At 35.3% G+C, this 24,335-nt stretch overlaps 1 protein-coding gene across 7 annotated transcripts in view; it reads left to right on the top strand.

Annotated features, from left to right (window-relative positions):
* The window catches only part of JAK2 (Janus kinase 2), a 115,591-nt gene that overhangs the window by 58,347 nt on the left and 32,909 nt on the right, over nt 1-24,335 (top strand). For 6 of the 7 annotated variants that reach the window (XM_043890759.1, XM_043890763.1, XM_043890761.1 and 3 more), the window contains 4 exons: nt 7,298-7,443; nt 16,216-16,537; nt 17,400-17,519; nt 22,401-22,558. In XM_043890759.1, the coding sequence (XP_043746694.1) occupies nt 7,298-7,443; nt 16,216-16,537; nt 17,400-17,519; nt 22,401-22,558 (746 nt within the window). Of the gene's footprint in view, nt 1-7,297; nt 7,444-16,215; nt 16,538-17,399; nt 17,520-18,059; nt 18,240-22,400; nt 22,559-24,335 lie in introns of those variants that run through there. The other variant, XM_043890766.1, reaches the window with a different exon arrangement.

Below are 24,335 nucleotides of genomic sequence, written 5' to 3'. Positions count from 1 at the left end.
GAAATTTCTTTAGAGAGGTTTTTAAGAAATTCCTAAACAATTGCAGACTTCTGTTAGTGGGTAGCGAAATGTAAAGAAAGTAAGTAACTGCATAGAAAGTGAACCATCAGTACAGTAGTATGTGTAGCCCCTCAAAGGAGGGGAGCTGGTTGTTGATATTTAGCCTGGAAACTGTGTTCCAGTTACTTGTTTATTAATACTGTTTGACTTTTGTGGTATTTTGGAACATTTTAAAATGGTTTCTTGTTTATAACCTTGATTTAAACAGTAATTGAAATGTTTTGTCATTAAATTACTTTTGAGTCTGTGTGCTACAAGAATGAGGAGTAGTTAGTAAAGAAAGAAATTAGTGCTTTTATGTAAAGATATGCTCTTGATATTCCCAAGGTATACAGTCAAGTTCTAAATCAGATTTGCTAATATCATGGGAAGTAATCTCACAAATCCTCATAGCTTACATTTCTAAGATGTGTAGTAGATATAGTTCAGTTTATGAGCAACAGATTAAAGAATATTTCTTTTTTGCTGTATAGAGCAACTGACATTTTTATGTGTGAAGGGATATAATATACTTAATAAAGTTTATTATTTTAACCACTTTTTAGTGATCAAAGCATTGGCATCAATTCAGGGAATTCATATTGTTGTTCAGCCTTTACCACCATCCATCTCCAGAACAGTTTTCATCTTCCCAAATTGAAACTTTATACCCATTAAAAAGTAACTGTTTGTTTCCCTCTCCTCCTGACCTTTGGCAGCCACCTTTCTACTCTCTGTCTTTATTCATTTGCTTATTCCAGGATAGCTCAATTAAGTGGAACTATACAGCATTTACTTTTTTGAGACAGGCTCATTTCTCTTATTGTAATGTCTTCAAGACTCATCTGTGTTGTGGAATGTGTCAGAATTTCCTTCCTTTTTAAAGCTGAGTGATATTCTGTTGTATATACCACATTTTGTTCACTCATGTCTCTTCTTGGATAGTTGCTTTGCTTCTACCTTTTGGTACTTATGAGTAATACTGTAATGAACATGAGTGTACAGATATCTCTGAGACCTTACTTTTAATTCTTTTAGGTATATATCCAGAAGTGAGACTACTAGATCATATGGTAATTCTATTTTTAATGTTTTTAGGAACTACTGTACTGTTTTCCATAGCAGCTTCACCATTTTACATTATTGCCAGTGGCACACAAGTGTTCCTCAGCAACAGTTTTTGATAATGGCCATTCTGATAGGTGTAAAGTGGTATCGTGTTGTGATTTTGATTTGCATTTCTTTAATTAATTATTTAGAGCATTTTTATAGGCTTATTGGCCTCTTGTATATTTTCTTTGGGGAAGTTTCTGTTCAGGTCCTTTGCTCATTTCTTTAATTAGGTTATTTAGGTTTTTTTTTTTCTTTTGTTGTTGTCTGGTTCTGGCTACTAACCCCTTATCAGATATATGATTTGCAGTTATTTTCCCCTGTTCCTTGAGGTGACTTTTCACTGTTGATTATGTCCTGTGATGCACAAACATTTTAAATTTTGATGTAGTGCAATTTATCTATTTTTTCCTTCTGTTATCTATGCTTTTAGTGTCAAATGCAAGAAATCATTGCCAAATCCATCATTGTGAAGCTTTCCCTCTTTATTTTTTATAAATATTTTATGGTTTTAGCTCTTATATTTAGATCTTTGATCTCTTTTCAGGTTTTTTTTGATTGAATTATAGTTGATTGACAGTGTTGTGCTAATTTCTGCTGTGCAGCAAAGTGATTCATACATCCATATATACGCTCTTCCGTAGCTTCCCAGGTGGTGCTAGTGGTAAAGATCCCACCTGCTTTACCACATAGGAGACACAAGAGATGCAGGTTTGACTCCTGGGTTAGGAAGATCCCCAGGAGGAGGGCACAGCAACCCACTCCAGTATTCTTGCCTGGAGAATCCCATGGATGGGGGAACCTCTGGGCTACTCCATAGGGTCACAAAGAGTCGGACACGACTGAAGAGACCTAGCACGCACACTTTTTATATTCTTTTCAGTTATAGATTTTCATAGGATATTGAATATAGTTCCCTGTGCTATACAGTAGGACCTTGTTATTTATCCATTCTCTAGTTTACATCTGCTAACCTGAAATTCCCAGTCTGTCCCCCTACCCCTTGGAATCTGCATGCCTGTGAGTCTGTTTCTGTTTCATAGATAAGTTCATATTTTAGATTCCACACATAAGGGATATCACGTAGTATTTGTCTTTCTCTTTCTGACTTACTTTACTTCTGTGATAATCTCTAGATCTATTCATGTTGCTGCAAATGGCATTGTTTCAGTCCTTTTTATGGCTGAGTAGCATTCCATTTTATATATGTACCATATCTTCTTTATCCATTCATCTGTCAGGGGAGATTTAGGTTGTCTGTATGTCTTGACTCTTGTAAATAGGTTGCTGTGAACATTGGGGTACATTTATCTTTCTGAATTACAGTTTTTTCCAGATATATGCCCAGGGGTGAGATTGCTGAGTCATATGGTAACTCTATTTTTAGTTTTTTTTTTATTTTTATTTTTTTTATTTTTTTATTTTTATTTATTTTTTTTTTTTTCAGTGGGTTTTGTCATACATTGATATGAATCAGCCATGGATTTACATGTATTCCCAATCCCGATCCCCCCTCCCACCTCCCTCTCCACCCGATTCCTCTGGGTCTTCCCAGTGCACCAGGCCGGAGCACTTGTCTCATGCATCCCACCTGGGCTGGTGATCTGTTTCACCATAGATAGTATACATGCTGTTCTTTTTAGTTTTTTTGAGGAACCTCCATACTGTTTTCAGTAGTAGTTATACCAACTTACATTCCCTTCAACAGTGTAGGAGGGTTCCCTTTTCTCCATACTCTCTAGCCTTTGTTATTTGTAGCATTTGTTATTTGTTGTTACTTTTTAACAATAGCCATTCTCACCAATGTGAAGTGAGATCTCAGTGTATTTTTGTTTTGTGTTGTTCCTCTGTCCATGGAGTTTTCCAGGTGAGAATACTGGAGTGGGTAGCCATTCCCTTCTCCAGGAAGTTTTCCCGACCAAGGGATCAAACCTGAGTCTCCTGCATTGCAGGCGGATTCTTTACCATCTGAGCCACCAGGGAAGCCCAACAATTAATGATGTGGAGCTTCTTTTCATGTGCTTATTGCCCATCTGTATGTCTTCTGTGGGAAATGTCTAGCTCTTCTGCCCATATTTCAGTAGGGTTATTTGTTGTTTTGTTACTGAATTGTGTCAGCCATGTGTGTATTTTGGAAATTAAGCCTGTTGCATCATTTGCAGGTACTTTCTCCTGTTATATAGGTTGTCTTTTTGTTTTGTTTACAGTTTCCTTTACTATGTAAAAGCTTGTAAGTTTGATTAGGTCCCATTAATTTATTTTTACTTTTTTACTTCTATTGCCTTGACAGACTGACCATAGGTAGGATTTATGTCAGAATGTTTTGCTTATGTTTTCTTTTAGGAGTTTTATGGTGTCATGTCTTACATTGAAGTTGTTAAACCATTTTGGGTTTATTTTTGTGTATGGTGTGAGCGTATGTTCTAATATTGGTTTACATGTGGCTATTCAACTTTCCCAATACTACTTGGCTGAGGACACTTTTTCCCAATGTATGTTGTTGTCTCCTTTGTTGAAGATCAGTTGCCCATAGGTGTGTAGGTTTATTTCTGGGCTCTCCATTCTGTTCCATTGACTCGTATGTCTGTTTTTGTACCAGGACCATGCCATTTTTATTAGTGTAGCTTTGTAGTAATGTCTGAAGTCTGGGAGGGTTATGCCTCTTGCTTTGTTCTTTTTCCTTAGAATTACTTTGGTAATTCTGGGTCTTTTATGGTTTCATATAAATTTGAATATTATCTGGGAATTCCTTGGTAGTCCAGTGGTTAGAACTTGGTGCTTTCACTGCCAGGTCCTGGGATTAATCCCCAGTTGGGAAACTAAGATCCTGAAAGTTTCATGGCATGGCCCAAAGAATTAGCATGATTCCTTTTAGTTTGTGAAAAATGTCATGGGTGATTTGAAAGGATTGTGCTAAATAAATCTGTAGATTTCTTTGGGTAGTATGACCATTTTAACAACATTAATTCTTCCAATCTAAGTACATAGGATATCTTTCTGTCTTTGAATAATCTTTAATTTTCTTTATTAATGTTTTATAGTTTTCAGCATATAATGCTTTTACCTCCTTGGTCAGATTTATTCCGAAGTATTTTATTTTTTTGAATAAAATAAAATTCTGTTTGAAAAGCAATTTTGTTTTTAACATTCTCTTTGATGTATCATTGTTAGTGTAAAAATGCAACCAAAAAATTGTATGTTAATCTTGTATCCTACTGCCTTGCTGAATTCTTTTATCAGTTCCAGTAGTTTTTGTGTGGAGTCTTCAGAGTTTTCTATATGTAGTGCCATGTCACCTGCATGTAAGGACAGTCTTATGTTTTGAGGTAATTTTTATATGGTGTAAGGTAGGAGTCCATCTTTATTGTTTTGCATGTGGATATCCAGTTTTTTTTAGCACCACTTGTTAAAAAGACTATTCTTTTTCTGTTGAATGGTCTTGGCACTCTTGTCAAAACCATTTGAATATCAATCAACTTTTATATAGCTTCCTTTGTTTCAGTAGTCATTAAGGAAAGAGAGAAACAGGTTTCTGAGAATAGGGGTACCATGAAGTTATGACTTTCTGCTGCTTTTATAATTGTATTATTTCATCTGTTACACATATATGGTTTATTTGGTGGCATGCTAGTTAAGTCACATTGATAGGGCAGGTTTTCCTAAACTATTCATTGAGCTCCTTTACCCTAATATTAGTATTATGACATCTCATACTTTTGATCTAGAAAAATGGTGGGTGATTTCCAATTTTACCTTTCTAGAAGGGATTTTCTTATCTAGGATGGCAAGATAATTTCACAATAGAGTCCTAAATTGTGTCTGGACACTACTACATGCAATTTTCTGTTACTTAGTGTTTCTACTTCTCTAAATCCATGCCCAGAAAATAAATAAGGTAATAGTTAACTGATTCTTAGATTGTATTGATATCAGGTTAGAGTTTATGCATGTTTTAGACTAAATATAGCAAATTTTTTACTATAGCTGTTCCCCCCCGCCCCCCGGCTGAATGTAGATAAAATTTCTTGGTTCAAATGTCAGCTGCCTAGATGAGAAACTACTTTTCTACAGTTTTAATTAAATGAGTCAATCAAATGAATCAGTTTTTATTGATGGTTAAGAAGGCTAGTTTAAAATTATATGCTTTGACATTTGGGACTCTTTCATTTGTAACTTTTTTCTAATGGTATTTGGTTGATTATGTTGTTAGCACTGCACTAATTTTTTCATATGTTTATTGCCTTTTGGGCATGAGTTCAACAGGATATTCTCATAAACAGAATTTATTATACTCTGGTCCCATATAGTATATGAAATGGAAGCAAGCTATTAAAAATAGTCTTCCTAGCCTTTGGTTATCTGTGGCTTTTTTTACTTAAGAATAACTTACTTGCCTATTTTCAGAAGTGGAGTGAAATTAGTATTTGAAATTGAGCAAAAAGAAATATCCTTCTGTGAGTCAGTTTTGCCTGCCTGACCATATTGCGGCCTTTGTTTTGGGTGGGGGTGTGTGTGTGTGCACTCACTGGTTGTTTCATGGTTTGTGCCTTTTAAGTCATATATTTCTTTTCTTATACAAAAATGTTTTCTGATTTGTTAATAGAAAGTTAGCTAACAAATATACTTTTAAGTGCATATTAATTTTTTAATAAAATTATTTTTTTAATTTATGTAAAACTTATTTCATGAGATGTTATCATATGGAAGAAGGGAGATAATGTGTATAAAATATGGATGATCTTTTCTCTTAGTTTAAACCTTGGTTGGTATTTCAGCCATTATTACGGCTTTTACCTTTCTTATAAAGCAAATTGTTATTTTTAGAATATTGGTGCTTTTACCCTTTCTCCCATTACATATTTAGTCTGATTTTATCTGTATCCCTAAATTGTCTAGATCAAAATCTTAGAATTTCTGTTTTTCCATTTTCTTCATTCTTTTACATATAATTATAAAGTTAGTGGGTTTTTCAGACTCAGTGTCTTTTCTTCTATATAGCAGAGCCTTACTCTCTCATATTTGAATCATTACTGCAGCATCTTCAAGAGTCTCCTTGAATACACTTCATTTTCTTAAAGTCCTTGTATCATTGCTACTTCTACCAGTGAAACAGGCATGATGCTTTAAGAAAAGATAGTTTATGAAATGGATACATTTAAGAAAATGGTTCTCTATTGCTTCTGGGATCCAGTTGTTGAAGAGTACCTGCAGTTTGAGCCCAACTTGCTTTTCCAAGTCTTAATTCACTCTGTTCACTTTACATGAATTATCTGCTCCAACCAAACTACTTTGCATCTCTGAACATACCTTGTGCTTTCTTTTTGTGCCATTTCTTCTATTTTTGCATCCTGTTTTGTGTTAATCAAAAATTTCTTCAGGGAATTCTCTAGTGATCCAGTGGTTAAGAGTCCACCTTGTGTGGTGCAGGAGACATGGGTTCAATCCCTGGTCAGGAAACTAAGATCCCACGTGCTCTGCAGCAGCTGAGCCACAGATCCTGTGTGACACAACAGAGACCCAGTGCAGCCAAATAAATAAATACATAAATAAATATCTTTTAAAAATTTCTTCATATTCAAAGAATACATTAAATTTCAATTTTTCTGTGAAACCTTTCCTAATTACTCCTACTGGATATAATCTCAACTTCTTTTAAGTTCCTAAATCATCTGTTGTGTGGTACTTACTATACAGTGTCTGGCATTATAATTTTTTTTTTTTCACTTGTTTCACTTCCTGGCTACATTTTAGTCTCCTTGGAGGCTGAGGGGCTACATCTTATATTTCTTTGTAATTAAAACAGTCCTTAGTACAATGCTTTGAGCATATTTGGAACTCAGTACATATTTAATTGATTAATACCTATTTTAATTTAGGTAATTTTGATGTTGAAGATACAATTTGAAGATATAATCAGTGAAATAGGCTGATAATTGGGAACCTAATTTAAATCACTTTCCATTTGCAAAAGAACTTATACTAAAACTATGGCAGAGTGTTTCAAAATCAAGGAAGGAGTTAACCTTGTTAAATGTATATGTTCTGAAAATTATGTTATAGATTAAAATACAGTAAAATACAATAATAGATTAAAATGTGATAGTGAAACTTAAGAAATATTTTCTTCTATATTTTGTTTTTACTTTAGTGGCGGCATGATTTTTTACATGGATGGATAAAAGTACCTGTGACTCATGAAACACAGGAAGAATGTCTTGGGATGGCAGTGTTAGATATGATGAGAATAGCCAAAGAAAAGAATCAAACCCCACTGGACATCTATAGCTCTATCAGGTAATTTTCTTATGCAAATCCATATATATAAGTATGACTAGTTATAGTTTTTGTATAACTTATTTGTTTTTTTCCGGTTTGCCTGTATTTATTTTTTGGTGTTTTTTTAAAATTACATGAAGAAAATTTAAAATTCCATAGTACTTTAGGATTTTCAAAAGTTTCAAACAAATGATTTTATATGTTATGATAACAATCCTTTTTCCCTTCTACCTGTGTAGAATTCCTCCTCCTTTCCCTCACCCCACCAGAAACCACTAGTTCATTCTCTATATCTGTGAGTCTATTTCTTTTTTGTAATGTTTACTAGTTTATTATATTTTTTAGATTCCACATATAAGTGATATTGTACACTACTTATCTTTCTCTGTCTGGCATACTTCATTTAACATAATTCACTGCTAGTCCGTCCATTTTGCTGCAAATAGCAAAATTTTGTTCTTTTTTATGGCTGAGTTGTATTCCATTGTGTGTGTATGTGTGTATATACCACATCTTGCTAATCCATTAATTTGTTAATGGACACTTAGGTTGCTTCTATACCTTGGCAATTGTAAACAGTACTGCTGTGAACATTGGGGTGCTTGTATCTTTTCAAATCAGTATTTTTGTTTCTTTTGCATTTATACCCAAGAGTAGAATTGCTGTGTCGTATGTTAGTTTTAATTTTAATTTTTTGAGAAGCCTCCATACTATTTTTCACAATGGTGTACCAGTCTACATTCCTCCCTCACCAACATTTGATATTTGTGTGATTTTTTTTTTTTTCTAATAGCCATTCTGGTGGGTGCAAAGTGACATCTCATTGTAGTTTTAATTTGCATTTCCCTGATGATTAGCAATATTGAGCATCTTTTCATGTGCCTGATGGCCATCTGCATTTCCTCTTTGGGAAAATGTCTATTCAGTTCTTATGCCCAGTTCTTAATTGGATTGTTTGGTTTTTTGATGTTGAGTTATATGAGTTGAGAACTGACTCATTGGAAAAGACCCTGATGCTGGGAAAGATTGAAGGCAAGAGGAGAACGGGACAACAGAGGATGAAATGGTTGGATGGCATCACCAACTCGATGGACATGAGCTTGAGCAAGCTCCAGGAGTTGGTGATGGACAGGGAAGCCTGGCGTGCTGCAGGCTATGGGGTCGCAAAGAGTCAGACATAACTGAGTGAACTGAACTGAATCCTGATCGTTCATTTCATTTGCAAATATTTTATCCCATTCAGTAGGTTGTCTTTTCATTTTGTTGATGGTTTCCTTTGCTATGCAAAAACTTTTAAGTTTAATTAGATCCCCTTTATTTATTTTTCTTTTTTTTTTTTTCTTTTATTTTCTTCACTTTAAGAGATGAATCCCCCCAAAAATATACTGTTATGATTTATGTCAGGTTGTGTTCTGCCCATATTTTCCTTGAGGAATTTTATAATATCCAGTCTTACATTTAGACTTTTAAATTCAAAATCCATTTTGAGTTTATTTTTGTACACTTGACATATAAAATTATAAGATATTTAAAGTGTACATCTACCTATATATTGTAAAACAGTTCTTATCTATCACCTCACATAAGTATTTATTGTGAGAACATACATTCTACTCCTTTAGCAAGTTTCTGTTATATAATACCGTGTTATCAGTTATAATCAGATCTTTAGGCCTTATTCGTCTTATAACACATCCAGCAGATTCTTATACATGTGATCCACAGACTCCAAATTATTCTTCTGCATCTTGAATTCTGACAGTCATTTTGAAATGCTACTCCTATAGCCCAGCTTTAATGGCTACAAGACTTCTACTCCTTTTGAAGCTATATATGACCATTGTAAGGATAATTTTTTGTTTTTTTGAAGTTTGAAGATTAAACATTTGTTTTACATATTATATATAACTACCAGATTATAAGTTTGAGGATGTCATGAATCTGGTTAAAATTTTCTTTATTCCTAGAAATCCTTCTCTCAGTAACTGGCTTTTGTCCCTCTTTTTCTGACTGCCCTCATGTTAAATACCCAGTTTGCAGGTTATCAGTTTCTATGTTTCCCTCTTTGGTTTTTGGTATTCTTGTTTTTTTTTCAAATGTCTATTAGTCCTTAACCTAAGGGTGTAGGCCATACGGAATGATTTCAGGAACTCACTGAGGTATCTTAAAGATTCCAGCATCTGAAGAAAAAATAAAAATGTTTCTATTTTCCAGTAAGGCCTTCATCTTTATTAAAATCCAGACCAACACCTCTTAGGGTAATAACTTACTCATTCATTTGTTTGTTCACTCATTCGTTTAACAACTATTTGTTGAATACCTGCTGTAGCAAGACCATAGTAGAACATAGTGAGTGTCTTAGATGTTATCAGTAGAAACTGAAGGAATTGAAAGGGGCATAGTTGAAAAACAGAGAAGCTTTGAGCCATTGAAAATGAATTTTTAAATGAAGCCAACTCTTAACCAGGCTTAAGCTCTGGTGGAACACTTCTGCGATGGAGACATGATATTGTCCAAAGTCTTGGCACAGTATAGATTGTGGTTTCTTTGAGGTCAGGAATCACATCATCTATTTATTCTTTTTCCTGCTTATTTAATCTAGTGTCCTACAAAAAGTGAATGTGTAGTAATTATATTTCTTTGATTATCTTTACCAGAATATAAATGCATCTGCAAAATTCTGCTTCATTTTTCATTTACTTTTAAAACTGTATAGATACTAAACATTCATTATAAAATTCCATGATATTTTAAAACAGCTTTATTGAGATATAATTCACATAACATAAAGTTTACTTGTTTTAATTGTACAATTCAGTATTAATTATTGAGTTATAAAGGTTCTTTATATATCATGAATACAAGTCTCCTGATGTAGGTTCTCATATATATGATTTGCAAATATTTTTTTTATTCTGTGGATTTTTTTCACTTTCTTGAAAGCATTATTTGCAGCACAAGAATTTAAATTTTGAAATAACCTAATTTATCTATTTTTTCATTTGTCTTTGGTACCATGACCTTTTAATATTAGGTAAATAATTATCACTGTTTAGCCTTCTTAATGTAATTTAATTCACTTATGTTTTCCAAATTTTCACTTATTGCTTATTTCTGAAAAATAATCAAGGAACTCTACTTTTTGTTAAAGTTTTCGGGATTGATGGAAGAACAGGTGAATAATTTGTTCTTTACCGAATGAAATAAGCTACTTTGTTCCTAGAAATATCCAGTAGAGAATGCTTCTCTGACTAGTATAATACATAAAATAATACATATTCTTTGCCAGACTTAAAAAAGTCCATGTAAAATCCATCTCTGTGTGTCTGTACCTGTGTATTAGGTGCATCTTTGTCTGTGAGAACAAGCCTTTGTGTCTACATGTGTACCCATATCTATGTGTTTTTGCATCTCCTTGTGCATGTGTATGTATTAGGTACTTAGCCTTTGTTATGCCAGATCCTAATTAGGCATTGTGGTTTTGGTGTTGGAATACAGAAAGTAAAGGAAATGGATAAGATTTTTCTGTTTCATTCTTCATCTGCTCCTTGAAATCCTAGGTCTGCAAAAGGAAGAGAGCTAGAGAATGGAAAGTGTTTAAAGGAGACCCTGCTGAGTTTGCGAACACTAGACCAGGGCCAAGGCCACTTACATAGTAACAGAGGTATATACCTCATATCACTAGACTCCTACACAGCTAAGCAGATATGAGAGTTTACAGTGGTCTATTCCAATTGTAATAAGATGCAGATTTCATGTTATGGTACAAAAATAGTATGTAAGACAAAACTTAAGTTCAGACGCTTTTAGAGCCTGCATTTTAGGCTACCTTGAAGGTTTAGGGCCTGTCTGGTGACTCAGATGGTAAAGAATATGTCTGCAATGCAGGAGACCTGGGTTCAATCCAGGTCATGAGAAAGATCCCCTGGACAAGGGAATGGCTTCCCACTCCAGTATTCTTGCCTGGAGAATTCCATGGACAGAGGAGCCTGGTGGGCTACAGTCCATGGGGTCGCAAGAGTTGGATGTGACTGAGCGACTAACACTTAAAGTTTCAGTATAACAAAAGCGTCAAGAAGAATGTTTTCATGCTTCAGGAGTTAATAACTTTGTGACTTTTGAAAAATTTTTAGTGTTTCTAACAAAATCTAGCTAGTTCCCATCGCAGATGACACCAGAGTAGATTCATCATATTCAAGAAACCATACATTCTTGTAGTATAGCAAAGAATGTTTGTCTGTCCTTTATTCCAGGAATCAAAGTGGAAAAACTTTCTGAATTTTGTTATCTTAAACTCCTCTTTTGATTTCCAGATAAGCTTTCAAAGCCTTTTAAAATCAAGTAGCACTGGTGTTTATGTAAATTATAATCCAGGTTTAGTAGGGCTCTTGGTTTAGCTAAAGTTTTTGACAGAAGAAGGTAAAGTAGGAAGTATTTGTATTCTGATTGTATTTTTAAACCTTTCAGGTTTTTTCTAAACTTACTGAGGCTCTCCTATATTCTATCCAGACTTTTATTAAATTTTATATATTTTGCTCAGTTGCTCAGTCATGTCCAACTCTTTGCGACCCCATGAACTGTAGCACGCCAGTCTTCCCTGTCCTTCACCATCTCCTAGAGCTTGCTCAAATTCATGCTCATTGAATCGGTGATTCCATTCAACCATCTCATCCTCTGTTGTCCCCTTCTCCTCCTGCCTTCAATCTTCTCCAGCATCAGGGTCTTTTTCAGTGAGTCGGCTCTTCACATCAGGTGGTCAGAGTATTGGAGCTTCAGCCTCAGCGTCAGTCCCTCCAGTAAATATTCAGGACTGATTTCCTTTAAGATTGACTGGTTTGATCTCCTTGCAGTCCAGGGGATTCCCAAGAGTCCTTTCCAACACCATAATTCAAAAGCACCAGTTCTTCAGCACTCAACCTTCTTTATGGTCCTGCTCTCAATCCATGCATGACTACGAGAAAAACCATAGCTTTGACTATACGGACCTTTGTCAGCCAAGTAATGTCTCTGCTTTTTTTTTCTTTTTTTTTTTTTTTCGTGCACACACGATCAGTCATGTAATCCCATGGACTTCAGCCCGCCAGACTCCTCTGTCCATGGATTTTTCCAGGCAAGAATACTGGAGTGGGTTGCCATTTCCTTCTCCTGTCTCTGCTTTTTAACACACTATATAGGTTTGTCATAGTTTTTTTTTCAAGGAGCAAGCATCTTGTAATTTCATGGCTGTAGTCACCATCTACAGTGATTTTGGAGCCCAAAAAAATAAAGTCTGTCAGTGTTTTCCGTTGATTCCACATATATTTGCCATGAAGTGATGGGACCGGATGCCATGATCTTAGTTTTTTGAATGTTGAGTTTTAAGCCAGCTTTTTCACTCTCCTCTTTCACTTTCATCAAGAGTCTTTTACAAATATATAATTGCCCTGAAAAGGAAAGGAATGTGACTTCTGATATCTGAAAAATGAGTAGAATTTAATGGGTGGAGAGAGGTAAGTGATGGAGAGTAGAGGCTCATGGAAGAGGCTTTGCAGCAGAAAGAAACATGGAAAGAATGAAGAGTCAGTATGATTAGAGCTCAAAGAGTTAGTAGGTAATGAGGCAGGGGCTGGACCATATAGAACCTAGAGGCATGTTGATAAGGTTAAGAACACTAGGAAACTGTGTAAGAGTATTGCGTTTGTGCTCATTTGCTAAGTTGTGTCCAACTCTTTGCAAATTTGTGGATTGCAACCCGCCAGGCTCCAAGAATATTGGAGTGGGTTGCCCTTTCCTTCTCCAGGTTATCTCGCCAACCCAGGGATCAAACCCATATCTCCTACATTGGCAGCTGGATTCTTTACCACTGAGCCACCAGCAAAGCCCTATGTAAGAGTATTAAAGCCCGGGTAAAAAGATTTGTGTGTTTAGAAGATTCCTATGACAACAGTGTAGAAAACTAGAGGGCTGAAAGAGAAAATGGAAATGTGGGTCACCTAGAGAGTAAGATCATTGCAGTAGTTCCTCTAGGAATTGCAGTTGAATGGGTTAATAATAAGAAAAATGGGCGAATTAGAGAAATATTTAGAAGGGAAAATCAAGGGAAGATGGTGACAGATTGAATAATGAGGGTTGGTGGGGAAGTCATGTAAAGAATGATTCATGAGTTTCTGGGGCTTGTGGGAATAGAGGATCTTTAGTGCAGTGTACTCAGATAGGGAATGCTTTAGGAGAATCTTTTGGGGGAGGACGTCATGGGAACTTATGAATTTAGTTTGCTACATTGTTTGAGGCACTTTTGAGACATCCACATTATATGGGTAAATTGACTTGACTATGGGGGATAATGTCTGAAGCTTAGAGGTCTGGGCTAAAGCTGGAGATATCAGAGTCGTTTGTATATAGACTATCTAGAGTGAAAGAAAGTATAGATGATAAAAGAAGAGGGCCCGTAATTAAGTCTTGAAGAATTCTAACAATTATCACCAGCTAAAGGGGATTGAGGAGAAGGAAATGGCAACCCACTCCAGTATTCTTGCCTAGAGAATCCTGTGGACAGAGGAGCCTGGTGGGCTGCTGTCCATAGAGTCACACAGAGTCGGACAGGACTGAAGCAACTTAGCCCGGCAAAGGGGATTGAGCCTGTAAAAAAGACTGGCAAAGTAGCCAAAGGAATGGGATGGAAATCAGGAAAGCTAAGGGAAGAAAGTATCAGGGAGAGTATCAGGTTAAAAGTATCGGGAAGAAAGTATCAGGGAGAGTATCAGGTTAAAAGTATCAGGAAGAAAGTATCAGGTTAACACTGTTGGATGCTTCTGAAAAATGACAAGTAAAATGAACAAGGAGTTTGGTTTTAGCAACATTCCTTGATCTTAGCAGGAGTGGTTTCTAGAGAATGGTGGAACAGAAGCCAGATTGGAGTGAGTTAAGGAGTAATTGGAAGGTGAGGAAATGAAATTGGCTATATGAACTCTTTAAAAAGAAGCCAGATAGTCTGGCTGGAGAGAGATGAGGGATAAGGAGATTTTATATTTAAGATGGGAAGAACATTAATGTTTTAAAACTTGTGGATAGAAGATAAGTAATAAATAGAGTAAAATTCCCCAGAGGGTAGAGGTAAGTACACATCAAAGAAATAACTTTAACAGATTTATACCTTATTTATTGTAATAGGTGGGAAGGAAGAAAGAATGAGTGCACATGTATAAGGTTTACTAGCAAGATACTGATGGAGAAGGAAAAGGGAACCCACTCCAGTGTTCTTGCCTGGAGAACCCCAGGGACAGTGGAGCCTGGTGGGCTGACGTCTATGGGGTCGCACAGAGTCGGACACGACTGAAGTGACTTAGCAGCAGCAGCAGCAGCAGCAGCAGCAAGATACTGAGGGAATTCTGCTTAGAGAAGCTTCTGTTTCCCCTAAGAAAAAGATGAAGTCATTTTTGATAATAAAGAGGAATGTAGCTGAGGTGTAAGAAGAAAAGTAGGAACTTTAAGAATATAGGAGATTTGACATAGTTGTGGGACTTGGGGAAATTAGTTGAACAGAGAAATGTCATAAAAGTGATAGTAGTGATAAAAGCCTATTTGAAATTTGTGATTATGAATTTATAATTCAACCCGTCTACCTTGTCAAATGACTTTTCCCAGCAGCTTTGGCTACTTGAACATAAGACTGATAGCTCTGTAAGGGGATTAGGGTAGAGCAGGGAAGGAAAGAAAGCAGTGGTGTGCTGGTAAATGTTTCACAACAGTTCTTAAACAGGGAAAAAAACATCTGATTTGTTTGTAACTTTTGCTGATATGCATGGTTTAAATACCATGTATCTGTGGCCAATTTCAAAGTAGCAATCTGAGATCACCCAATGCAGAGTTGAAAAGAGATGAGTAGCAAACCCTTTCCGTCACTCAGATATAACCTCAAAAGTACATATAGTAGTAAAAAACATAAAAATAAATAAATAATGTAAAATAATTAGGAAGTGATGCCTTTTGAGTATTCATTCTCTATATTTAAATATAATTTATTTGTAATTTTATTTAATTTAAATTTTAATGATGGCTCTATAACAGTACAAAATAATCATTAAAATATAATAATCTCTCAGCATTAGGCAGTTCCAGCATTCAGGTATGTGTAGTACAATGTGATAAGTGATTAATTATGGAGCAGTGCACAGAATGCTATCAAAGGGAATAGCATCTAACATGGTTATAGAGATCCATTTGTACCTTCAGAAATAAAATAGTCTTCTTTTTTCAGACACTTGAGCAGAAGGGAAATAAGTTATCTACCTTCCTTAGGATATTTTACATAGAGATGGAAGTACAAAAGATTCAGAACATTTCCAACTAGAATTGTTTTTATTACAAAGGAGTTATTGAAGCTGACCTGAGAGAATAATGCACACAAAAGAAGTATGTTTGCCTAGTGAATATCAGTAATATCTAACAAAATATAATAATTTCCAGAATTCAGATAAATTTTAGAGTATAGCATTATAGGAAAGATATGCCAAAATGGCATATATAAGAAAAATTTTTAGAGATTTCAATATTAACTAGACTACGTCTTCATTTCTTTAGGGGGGAAATATTAACTTCTCCTTCTCTAAAATTTTATGACAACTCAGAATTTGTAAAGGCATTCATATCATCATATAAAACCTTAATGTTTTATACCATATGGATGGCGACTGTGTTTCCTTTTTCACTTGACTATTGTGCTATTTACTTATTATGGAGAAGAGTGGTATCTTCTAATTTTATTTTGTTCCAACTTGTTTTGCTCTTGTGTGTACTCTTTATTATCTCTAGCTACAAGACATTTTTGCCAAAATGTGTTCGAGCAAAGATCCAAGAGTATCATATTTTGACAAGGAAGAGAATAAGGTACAGATTTCGCAGATTTATTGAGCAATTCAGCCATTGCAAAGCCACTGCCAGAAACTTGAAACTTAAGTATCTTATAAATCTGGAAACTCTTCAGTCTGCCTTCTACACAGAGCAGTTTGAAGTAAAAGAACCTGGAAGAGGTCCTTCAGGTGAGGAGATTTTTGCAACCATTATAATAACTGGAAACGGTGGAATTCAGTGGTCAAGAGGGAAACATAAAGAAAGTGAGACACTGACAGAACAGGTAATCCTCAATGATATGTTCTCGTTCTTTGTTAATTTAAGTAGAATGGTAATAGAAACAAAGTACTTTTAGTCATTTGGAACATGGTCTTGCACTACTCTCCTTCCATTGATATAAGTGGAAGTTTTTAATAATGTGACACAAGCAAGATCATAGCTATGGTTCTTTTCTCATTGTTCTTAAATGGCATTTTGTTTGTTTTTTATGTATGACAAAATAATTAGTAATGGTGTTCTTTTTAAATTTTTGTGTTTTAAAATTATGAAAGTATAACACATTTACAGGAGATTTGGAAAATACAGATGGTGTTCTTATAGGTTCAAAAAAGGCTTAAATTCTAAAAGTGATTTTTAAGGTTGTTTTGCTTCTTTTTTTTTTTTTCTTTTACTGTTACTGATAACTGGAAGCACAATTATGAAATTCAGTTAGAAAAAGATTAGTTTTTATTGATTTTATGATGTTGCATACTTGTTAAATACTTCTTTAAGTTTGCATTACAGGTTTTAAGTTTGTTCATATCTATATTATTCTTAGGATGTTATCAAATATTTATTTTTTTATTTTCATTATTTGGTAAACTGAATTTTCTGGTAATGGTTTCTATTAATGTTGATTGGATTGAAGGGTACTATAGCACACTTTAAATTCCTGGCACCCTTTAATCCTCTCATTTTTAAGTGGAAGCCAAGATACAGTGTAGTCTTAGGGTTACATTATTAGGAGAGAGAATCTCATTTAATGCTTATCTATTGCTATCAGTACTTTTAAAAAGAATTTGGAATGAAATCTCCTTTATAAGTCTTGTTTTAAAATGGCTCCATAAATTCAACCTATTTTTAATATCAACTGCTCTTAATTACAGGATTTACAGTTGTATTGTGATTTTCCTGATATTATTGATATCAGTATTAAACAAGCAAATCAAGAAGGCTCAAATGAAAGCAGAATTGTAACTATTCATAAGCAGGATGGTAAAAGTCTAGTAAGTTTGCTTTATCATTATATAATGGTTATGCTTTATGGTTGTCAGAAATAAGTATTTCAGAATCTTAATACCTAAGATGTTCTCTCATAGGGATTTTGATTATAGTTTCAAATAGAGCTGTAACATCAATTTAACAAGCTTTTTGATTACATATAGTGTTTTGTATCACTACCAACATCATCTCCCCCAAGAATGTCTTGTACATTAATGTATTTTTCAGTCATTTTCATAATTAGCAAAGCACCAGTTACTTCCTGCCCTCTCCTCTCCCACTCCCACCCCCACCCCAGTTTTGCTTGTTCCCTGTTGTTACGCTCGTTCCTGTCTATACAGTCTACCCTCTGTATCTGTGAGTTCCATATCCACAGATTCAACTAGCTGCAGGTTGAAAATATTCAGAGAAAAAATTCCACAAAGTTCTAAAAAGCCAACTTGAATTTACCATGTGCAGGCAACTCTTTGCATAGCATTTATATTGTATTTATAACCATTTGCATCTCATTTACATTATATTAGGTATTATAAGTAATCTAGAGATGATTTAAAGGATATGGGAGGATATACATACTTTAAATTCAGATACTGCATCATTTAATATAAGGGACTTGTGGATTCATGGATTTTGGTGTCTGTGGAGGGGAGACAGATCCTTGAGCCAATACCATGCAGATACAGAGGAATGGAGAGACAACTGTATAATCTTTTTTACCAGTAGAGGTGTGTGTAATTCTATCATATTGCCTATTTATATAACAGAATGTGAACCAATCCCAGGTAATCCCTATCCGAACTGTGAGGCATGTTTGATTATGAAAGATTAACTTTTTCTCTGTTTTAAAATAGCTTCAGAGAGAGTTCCCTGGTTGTCCAAAGGATTGGACGGTGTGCTTCCACTACAGGGCCATGGGTTTGATCTCTGGCCTGGGAACTAAGAGCCCACATGCTGCCCAGCGTGGGCAAATAATAATAATATAAAACAGCTTCAGACATCCTACTTGTTTTAATTGAAATCAAGAAATGAATTCCTTAGCAAGACTCATTAAGAAACAGAGAAGAACCAAATTAACAAAATTAGAAATGAAAATGGAGAGATCACAACAGACAACACTGAAATAAAAAGGATCATAAGAGACTACTACCAGCAGCTCTATGCCAATAAAATGGACAACGTGGATGAAATGGACAAATTCTTAGAAAAGTATAACTTTCCAAAACTGAACCAGGAAGAAATAGAAGATCTTAACAGACCCATCACAAGCAAGGAAATCGAAACTGTAATCAAAAATCTTCCAGCAAACAAAAGCCCAGGACCAGATGGTTTCACAGCTGAATTCTACCAAAAATTTAGAGAAGAGCTAACACCTATCTTACTCAAACTCTTCCAGAAAATTGCAGATGAAGGTAAGCTTCCAAACTCATTCTATGAGGCCACCATCACCCTAATTCCAAAACCAGACAAAGATGCCACAAAAAAAGAAAACTACAGGCCAATATCACTGATGAACATAGATGCAAAAATCCTTAACAAAATTCTAGCAAACAGAATCCAACAACATATTAAAAAAATCATACACCATGACCAAGTGGGCTTTATCCCAGGAATGCAAGGATTCTTTAATATCTGCAAATCAATCAATGTAATACACCACATTAACAAATTGAAAGATAAAAACCATATGATTATCTCAATAGATGCAGAGAAAGCCTTTGACAAAATTCAACACTCATTTATGATTAAAACTCTCCAAAAAGCAGGAATAGAAGGAACATACCTCAACATAATAAAAGCTATATATGACAAACCCACAGCAAGCATCACCCTCAATGGTGAACAATTGAAAGCATTTCCCCTGAAATCAGGAACAAGACAAGGGTGCCCACTCTCACCACTACTATTCAACATAGTGTTGGAAGTTTTGGCCACAGCAATCAGAGCAGAAAAAGAAGTAAAAGGAATCCACATAGGAAAAGAAGAAGTGAAACTCTCACTGTTTGCAGATGACATGATCCTCTACATAGAAAACTCTAAAGACTCTACCAGAAAATTACTAGAGCTAATCAATGAATATAGTAAAGTTGCAGGATATAAAATTAACACACAGAAATCCCTTGCATTCCTATACACTAACAATGAAAAAACAGAAAGAGAAATTAAGGAAACAATACCATTCACCATTGCAACAAAAAGAATAAAATACGTAGGAGTGTATCTACCTAAAGAAACAAAAGACCTATACATAGAAAACTATAAAACACTGATGAAAGAAATCAAAGAGGACACAAACAGATGGAGAAACATACCGTGTTCATGGATTGGAAGAATCATTATTGTCAAAACGGCTATTCTACCCAGAGCAATCTATAGATTCAATGCAATCCCTATCAAGCTACCAATGGTATTTTTCACAGAACTAGACCAAAGAATTTCACAATTTGTATGGAAATACAAAAAACCTCGAATAGCCAAAGTAATCTTGAGAAAGAAGAATGGAACTGGAGGAATCAACCTGCCTGACTTCAGACTCTACTACAAAGCCACAGTCATCAAGACAGTATGGTACTGGCACAAAGACAGAAATATAGATCAATGGAACAGAATAGAAAGCCCAGAGATAAATCCACGAACCTATGGACACCTTATCTTCAACAAAGGAGGCAAGGATATACAATGGAAAAAAGACAACCTCTTTAACAAGTGGTGCTGGGAAAACTGGTCAACCACTTGTAAAAGAATGAAACTAGAACACTTTCTAACACCATACACAAAAATTAACTCAAAATGGATTAAAGATCTAAATGTAAGACCAGAAACTATAAAACTCCTAGAGGAGAACATAGGCAAAACACTCTCCGACATAAATCACAGCAAGATCCTCTATGACCCACCTCCCAGAATATTGGAAATAAAAGCAAAACTAAACAAATGGGACCGAATGAAACTTAAAAGCTTTTGTACTACAAAGGAAACTATAAGTAAGGTGAAAAGACAGCCCTCAGATTGGGAGAAAATAATAGCAAATGAAGAAACAGACAAAGGATTAATCTCAAAAATATACAAGCAACTCCTGCAGCTCAATTCCAGAAAAATAAATGACCCAATCAAAAAATGGGCCAAAGAACTAAACAGACATTTCTCCAAAGAAGACATACAGATGGCTAACAAACACATGAAAAGATGCTCAACATCACTCATTATCAGAGAAATGCAAATCAAAACCACAATGAGGTACCATTACACGCCAGTCAGGATGGCTGCTATCCAAAAGTCTACAAGCAATAAATGCTGGAGAGGGAGTGGAGAAAAGGGAACTCTCTTACACTGTTGGTGGGAATGCAAACTAGTACAGCCACTATGGAGAACAGTGTGGAGATTTCTTAAAAAACTGGAAATAGAACTGCCATATGACCCAGCAATCCCACTTCTGGGCATACACACTGAGGAAACCAGACCTGAAAGAGACACGTGCACCCCAATGTTCATCGCAGCACTGTTTATAAGAGCCAGGACATGGAAGCAACCTAGATGCCCATCAGCAGATGAATGGATAAGGAAGCTGTGGTACATATACACCATGGAATATTACTCAGCCGTTAAAAAGAATTCATTTGAATCAGTTCTAATGAGATGGATGTAACTGGAGCCCATTATACAGAGCGAAGTAAGCCAGAAAGATAAAGAACATTACAGCATACTAACACATATATATGGAATTTAGAAAGATGGTAACGATAACCCTATATGCAAAACAGAAAAAGAGACACGGAAATACAGAACAGACTTTTGAACTCTGTGGGAGAAGGTGAGGGTGGGATATTTCGAAAGAACAGCATGTATACTATCTATGGTGAAACAGATCACCAGCCCAGGTTGGATGCATGAGACAAGTGCTCGGGCCTGGTGCACTGGGAAGACCCAGAGGAATCGGGTGGAGAGGGAGGTGGGAGGGGGGATCGGGATGGGGAATACGTGTAAATCTGTGGCTGATTCATATCAATGTATGACAAAACCCACTGAAATGTTGTGAAGTAATTAGCCTCCAACTAATTAAAAAAAAAAAAATGAATTCCTTTTACTGTGCTCTTAAACTGCTTATTTTTCTGGCTCTGTTTTCTTTTTAACTCAGATATTTCTTGTACTTTTGGCTTAAATGTCATATTTATTTTGTAATTTAAATATCTGTCTTACCTTTCTAGCCATTTCAGGGTTATATGACCAAAATTATAAAACTTGTAACTCACTTTGATCAGCATCCTTTCCTGTTCTTAGGTATTAATCCTTTTTTGCACAGGTTTGCAGTTCCTCATGTCTTTTAACATTGTTTATGGTATCTTTTATAGAAATAGTTTTTATAGACTGTGTTAACTAAATATTTTTTATAGTTCAAATACTTCACACAGTTCTCTCCTTATGATTTTTGGTATAAGTACATATTCTGTGTTCTCATTGTGACTAATATTGTTCTTTGCTGAGCCAGGCAATATACTATGATCACATTTTCATTCTTGTATGTACAACTTTTTGTTTTTCTGCGAGTTGATTGTTCCTTCAATTTCTTTTAGTATTTCTAATTCATACCAACTTTTGTAAATCAGACTAGATATAGATAGGTTTCTAATTGAGATGACTGCAATATGTGTCTAATGGGTGTATTGGAAAATACAGCATAATTATGGGTATAGAGTGGACTGTAACTGGAAAAGCATGGTAAACCCATATTTGAGAGGGTCTCAAATATCAGACACAAGAATTTGTAATTCAAAGTGTATAACTTGGAACCATAAAAGACATTTGAGCAATCTCAAAGAAAACTAATTTAGAAGAATCACCTGATAACATGGAGTGAAAATAAATTTCTTCTTCTTCTTTTCTCCTCCTAGGAAATTGAGCTTAAGTCATTAAGAGAAGCTTTGTCTTTTGTGTCATTAATTGATGGATATTATAGATTAACTGCAGATGCACATCATTATCTTTGTAAAGAAGTAGCACCTCCAATGGTGCTTGAAAATATACAAAGCAACTGTCATGGCCCAATTTCGTGAGTAATACTGACTTTAAAAGTAAATTTTTTAAAGTAATAACAAGATATTTACAAAGAATATTTTACACAACAGAATGATATACCTAGGTTTAGGAAGTTCAGGAAAAGAAATATTATCTTGATCTGACTGAAATTATTTTTCTTTTAACAAAAGTCTATTTCCAATCAGATTACATAATAATTAGAATTATTTAAATTATAATCTACCATCTGTATCCCAGTCTATAGTACCAACTTGTATAAGTTTGATATTTAGTACTCTAAGTAAGTAAGTAAAGTCACTCAGTTGTGTCCGACTCTTTGCGACCCTGTGGACTGTAGCCTACCAGGCTCCTCTGTCCATGGAATTTTCCAGGCAAGAGTACTGGAGTGGGTTGCCATTTCCTTCTCCAGGGGATGTTCCCTACCCAGGGATCGAACCCAGGTCTCCAGCATTGCAGACAGACGCTTTACCATCTGAGCCTTAATGAATTCTTTGGTATTAATTTTTTAAAACCGTCCAATTTATGTTTCATTAATTTGGAAATACTGTGGGGGAGCCACAATTCAAAATTTGATAATCATCCTATTTTTGAATAATCCAACACCTTCTACTGAAACTTTGAACACAAACTGTATCTGATGTCCATCTTTCTAGACTTTTGCTGTGCAGTATGTGATGGAAGTGAAATATTCTATATCTGTGCTCTTTAGTAACTACTACTAGCCACATGTGGCTATTTAATATTTAAAATGTTTCTACTGCAGCCAAGGAACTGAATTTTTTATTTAATTTTAATAGCTTTGAAGTTGACCCCTGAACAACACAAGATGTTAATCCACATATAACTTACAGTCAGTCCTCCATATCTGTGGTTCCTCGATATCCTTGAATTCAAACAACCACAGACCATACAGTAGTATAATATTTACTACTGAAAAATGCCTGCATATATGTGGACCCTTGTGGTTCAAACCCACACTGTTCAAGGGTCAACTGTGAAGAGCTTCATGTGGCTGCTAGCCAACATATTGACCCACACAGTTGTAGAGCTTACTTTAACACTAGATAAAACCAGCTATCATAAACATCTGTTCACCCCAAGTAGAAGTTATCTCTCAACCAGAATGTGTTTTATGATTGGCACCAGGTTTGAAGGACTTGAGCAGAAGAAACAATCTGGGATTCTGAACATATGTTTTTTTACCTTAGTGAAAGTGTTAGTTGCTCAGTTGTGTCTGACTCTGCTACCCCATGGACTGTAGCTACTGCTACTCCAGGCTCCTCTGTCCTTGGGATTCTCCAGGCAAGAATACTGGAGGGTTGACATTGCCTTCTCCAGGAGATCTTCCTGAGCCAGGGATCAAACCCGAGTCTTCTGCATTGCAGGCAGATTCTTCACAGTCTGAGCCACTGAAGAAGCTTTTTTACCCTAACCTATCTTTAAATATTTGAGAAATCAGGTCCTGACTGAAATTCAAGCCTGAGTTGACCTATACCTAATGTCTGTTTAAGAAGTATGATTGTGAGAATTCCCTGGTGGTCCAGTGGTCCTGTCTCTGTGCTTCCACCACAGGGGTCATGGGTTTGATCCTTGATCAGGGAACTAAGATCCCACATGGTACTCGGTGCAGCCAGAAAAGAAGTATGGTTGCTATGAAAAAGTTGCATTATTTGAACATTCTGTAATTTACATATTCAATATTTTTAAAATTCCTACCATTCAATAATTCATTATCCATCCATCCATCCACTCTTTCATTTATTTGTAGAACATTTAGTAAGTACCTGATA

The sequence above is a fragment of the Cervus elaphus genome, chromosome 29 (assembly GCF_910594005.1).
Source record: "Cervus elaphus chromosome 29, mCerEla1.1, whole genome shotgun sequence".
Lineage (NCBI taxonomy): Eukaryota > Metazoa > Chordata > Mammalia > Artiodactyla > Cervidae > Cervus > Cervus elaphus.
Note: the sequence above shows the minus strand (reverse complement) of the source record. Positions and strands in the feature narration are given on the sequence as shown.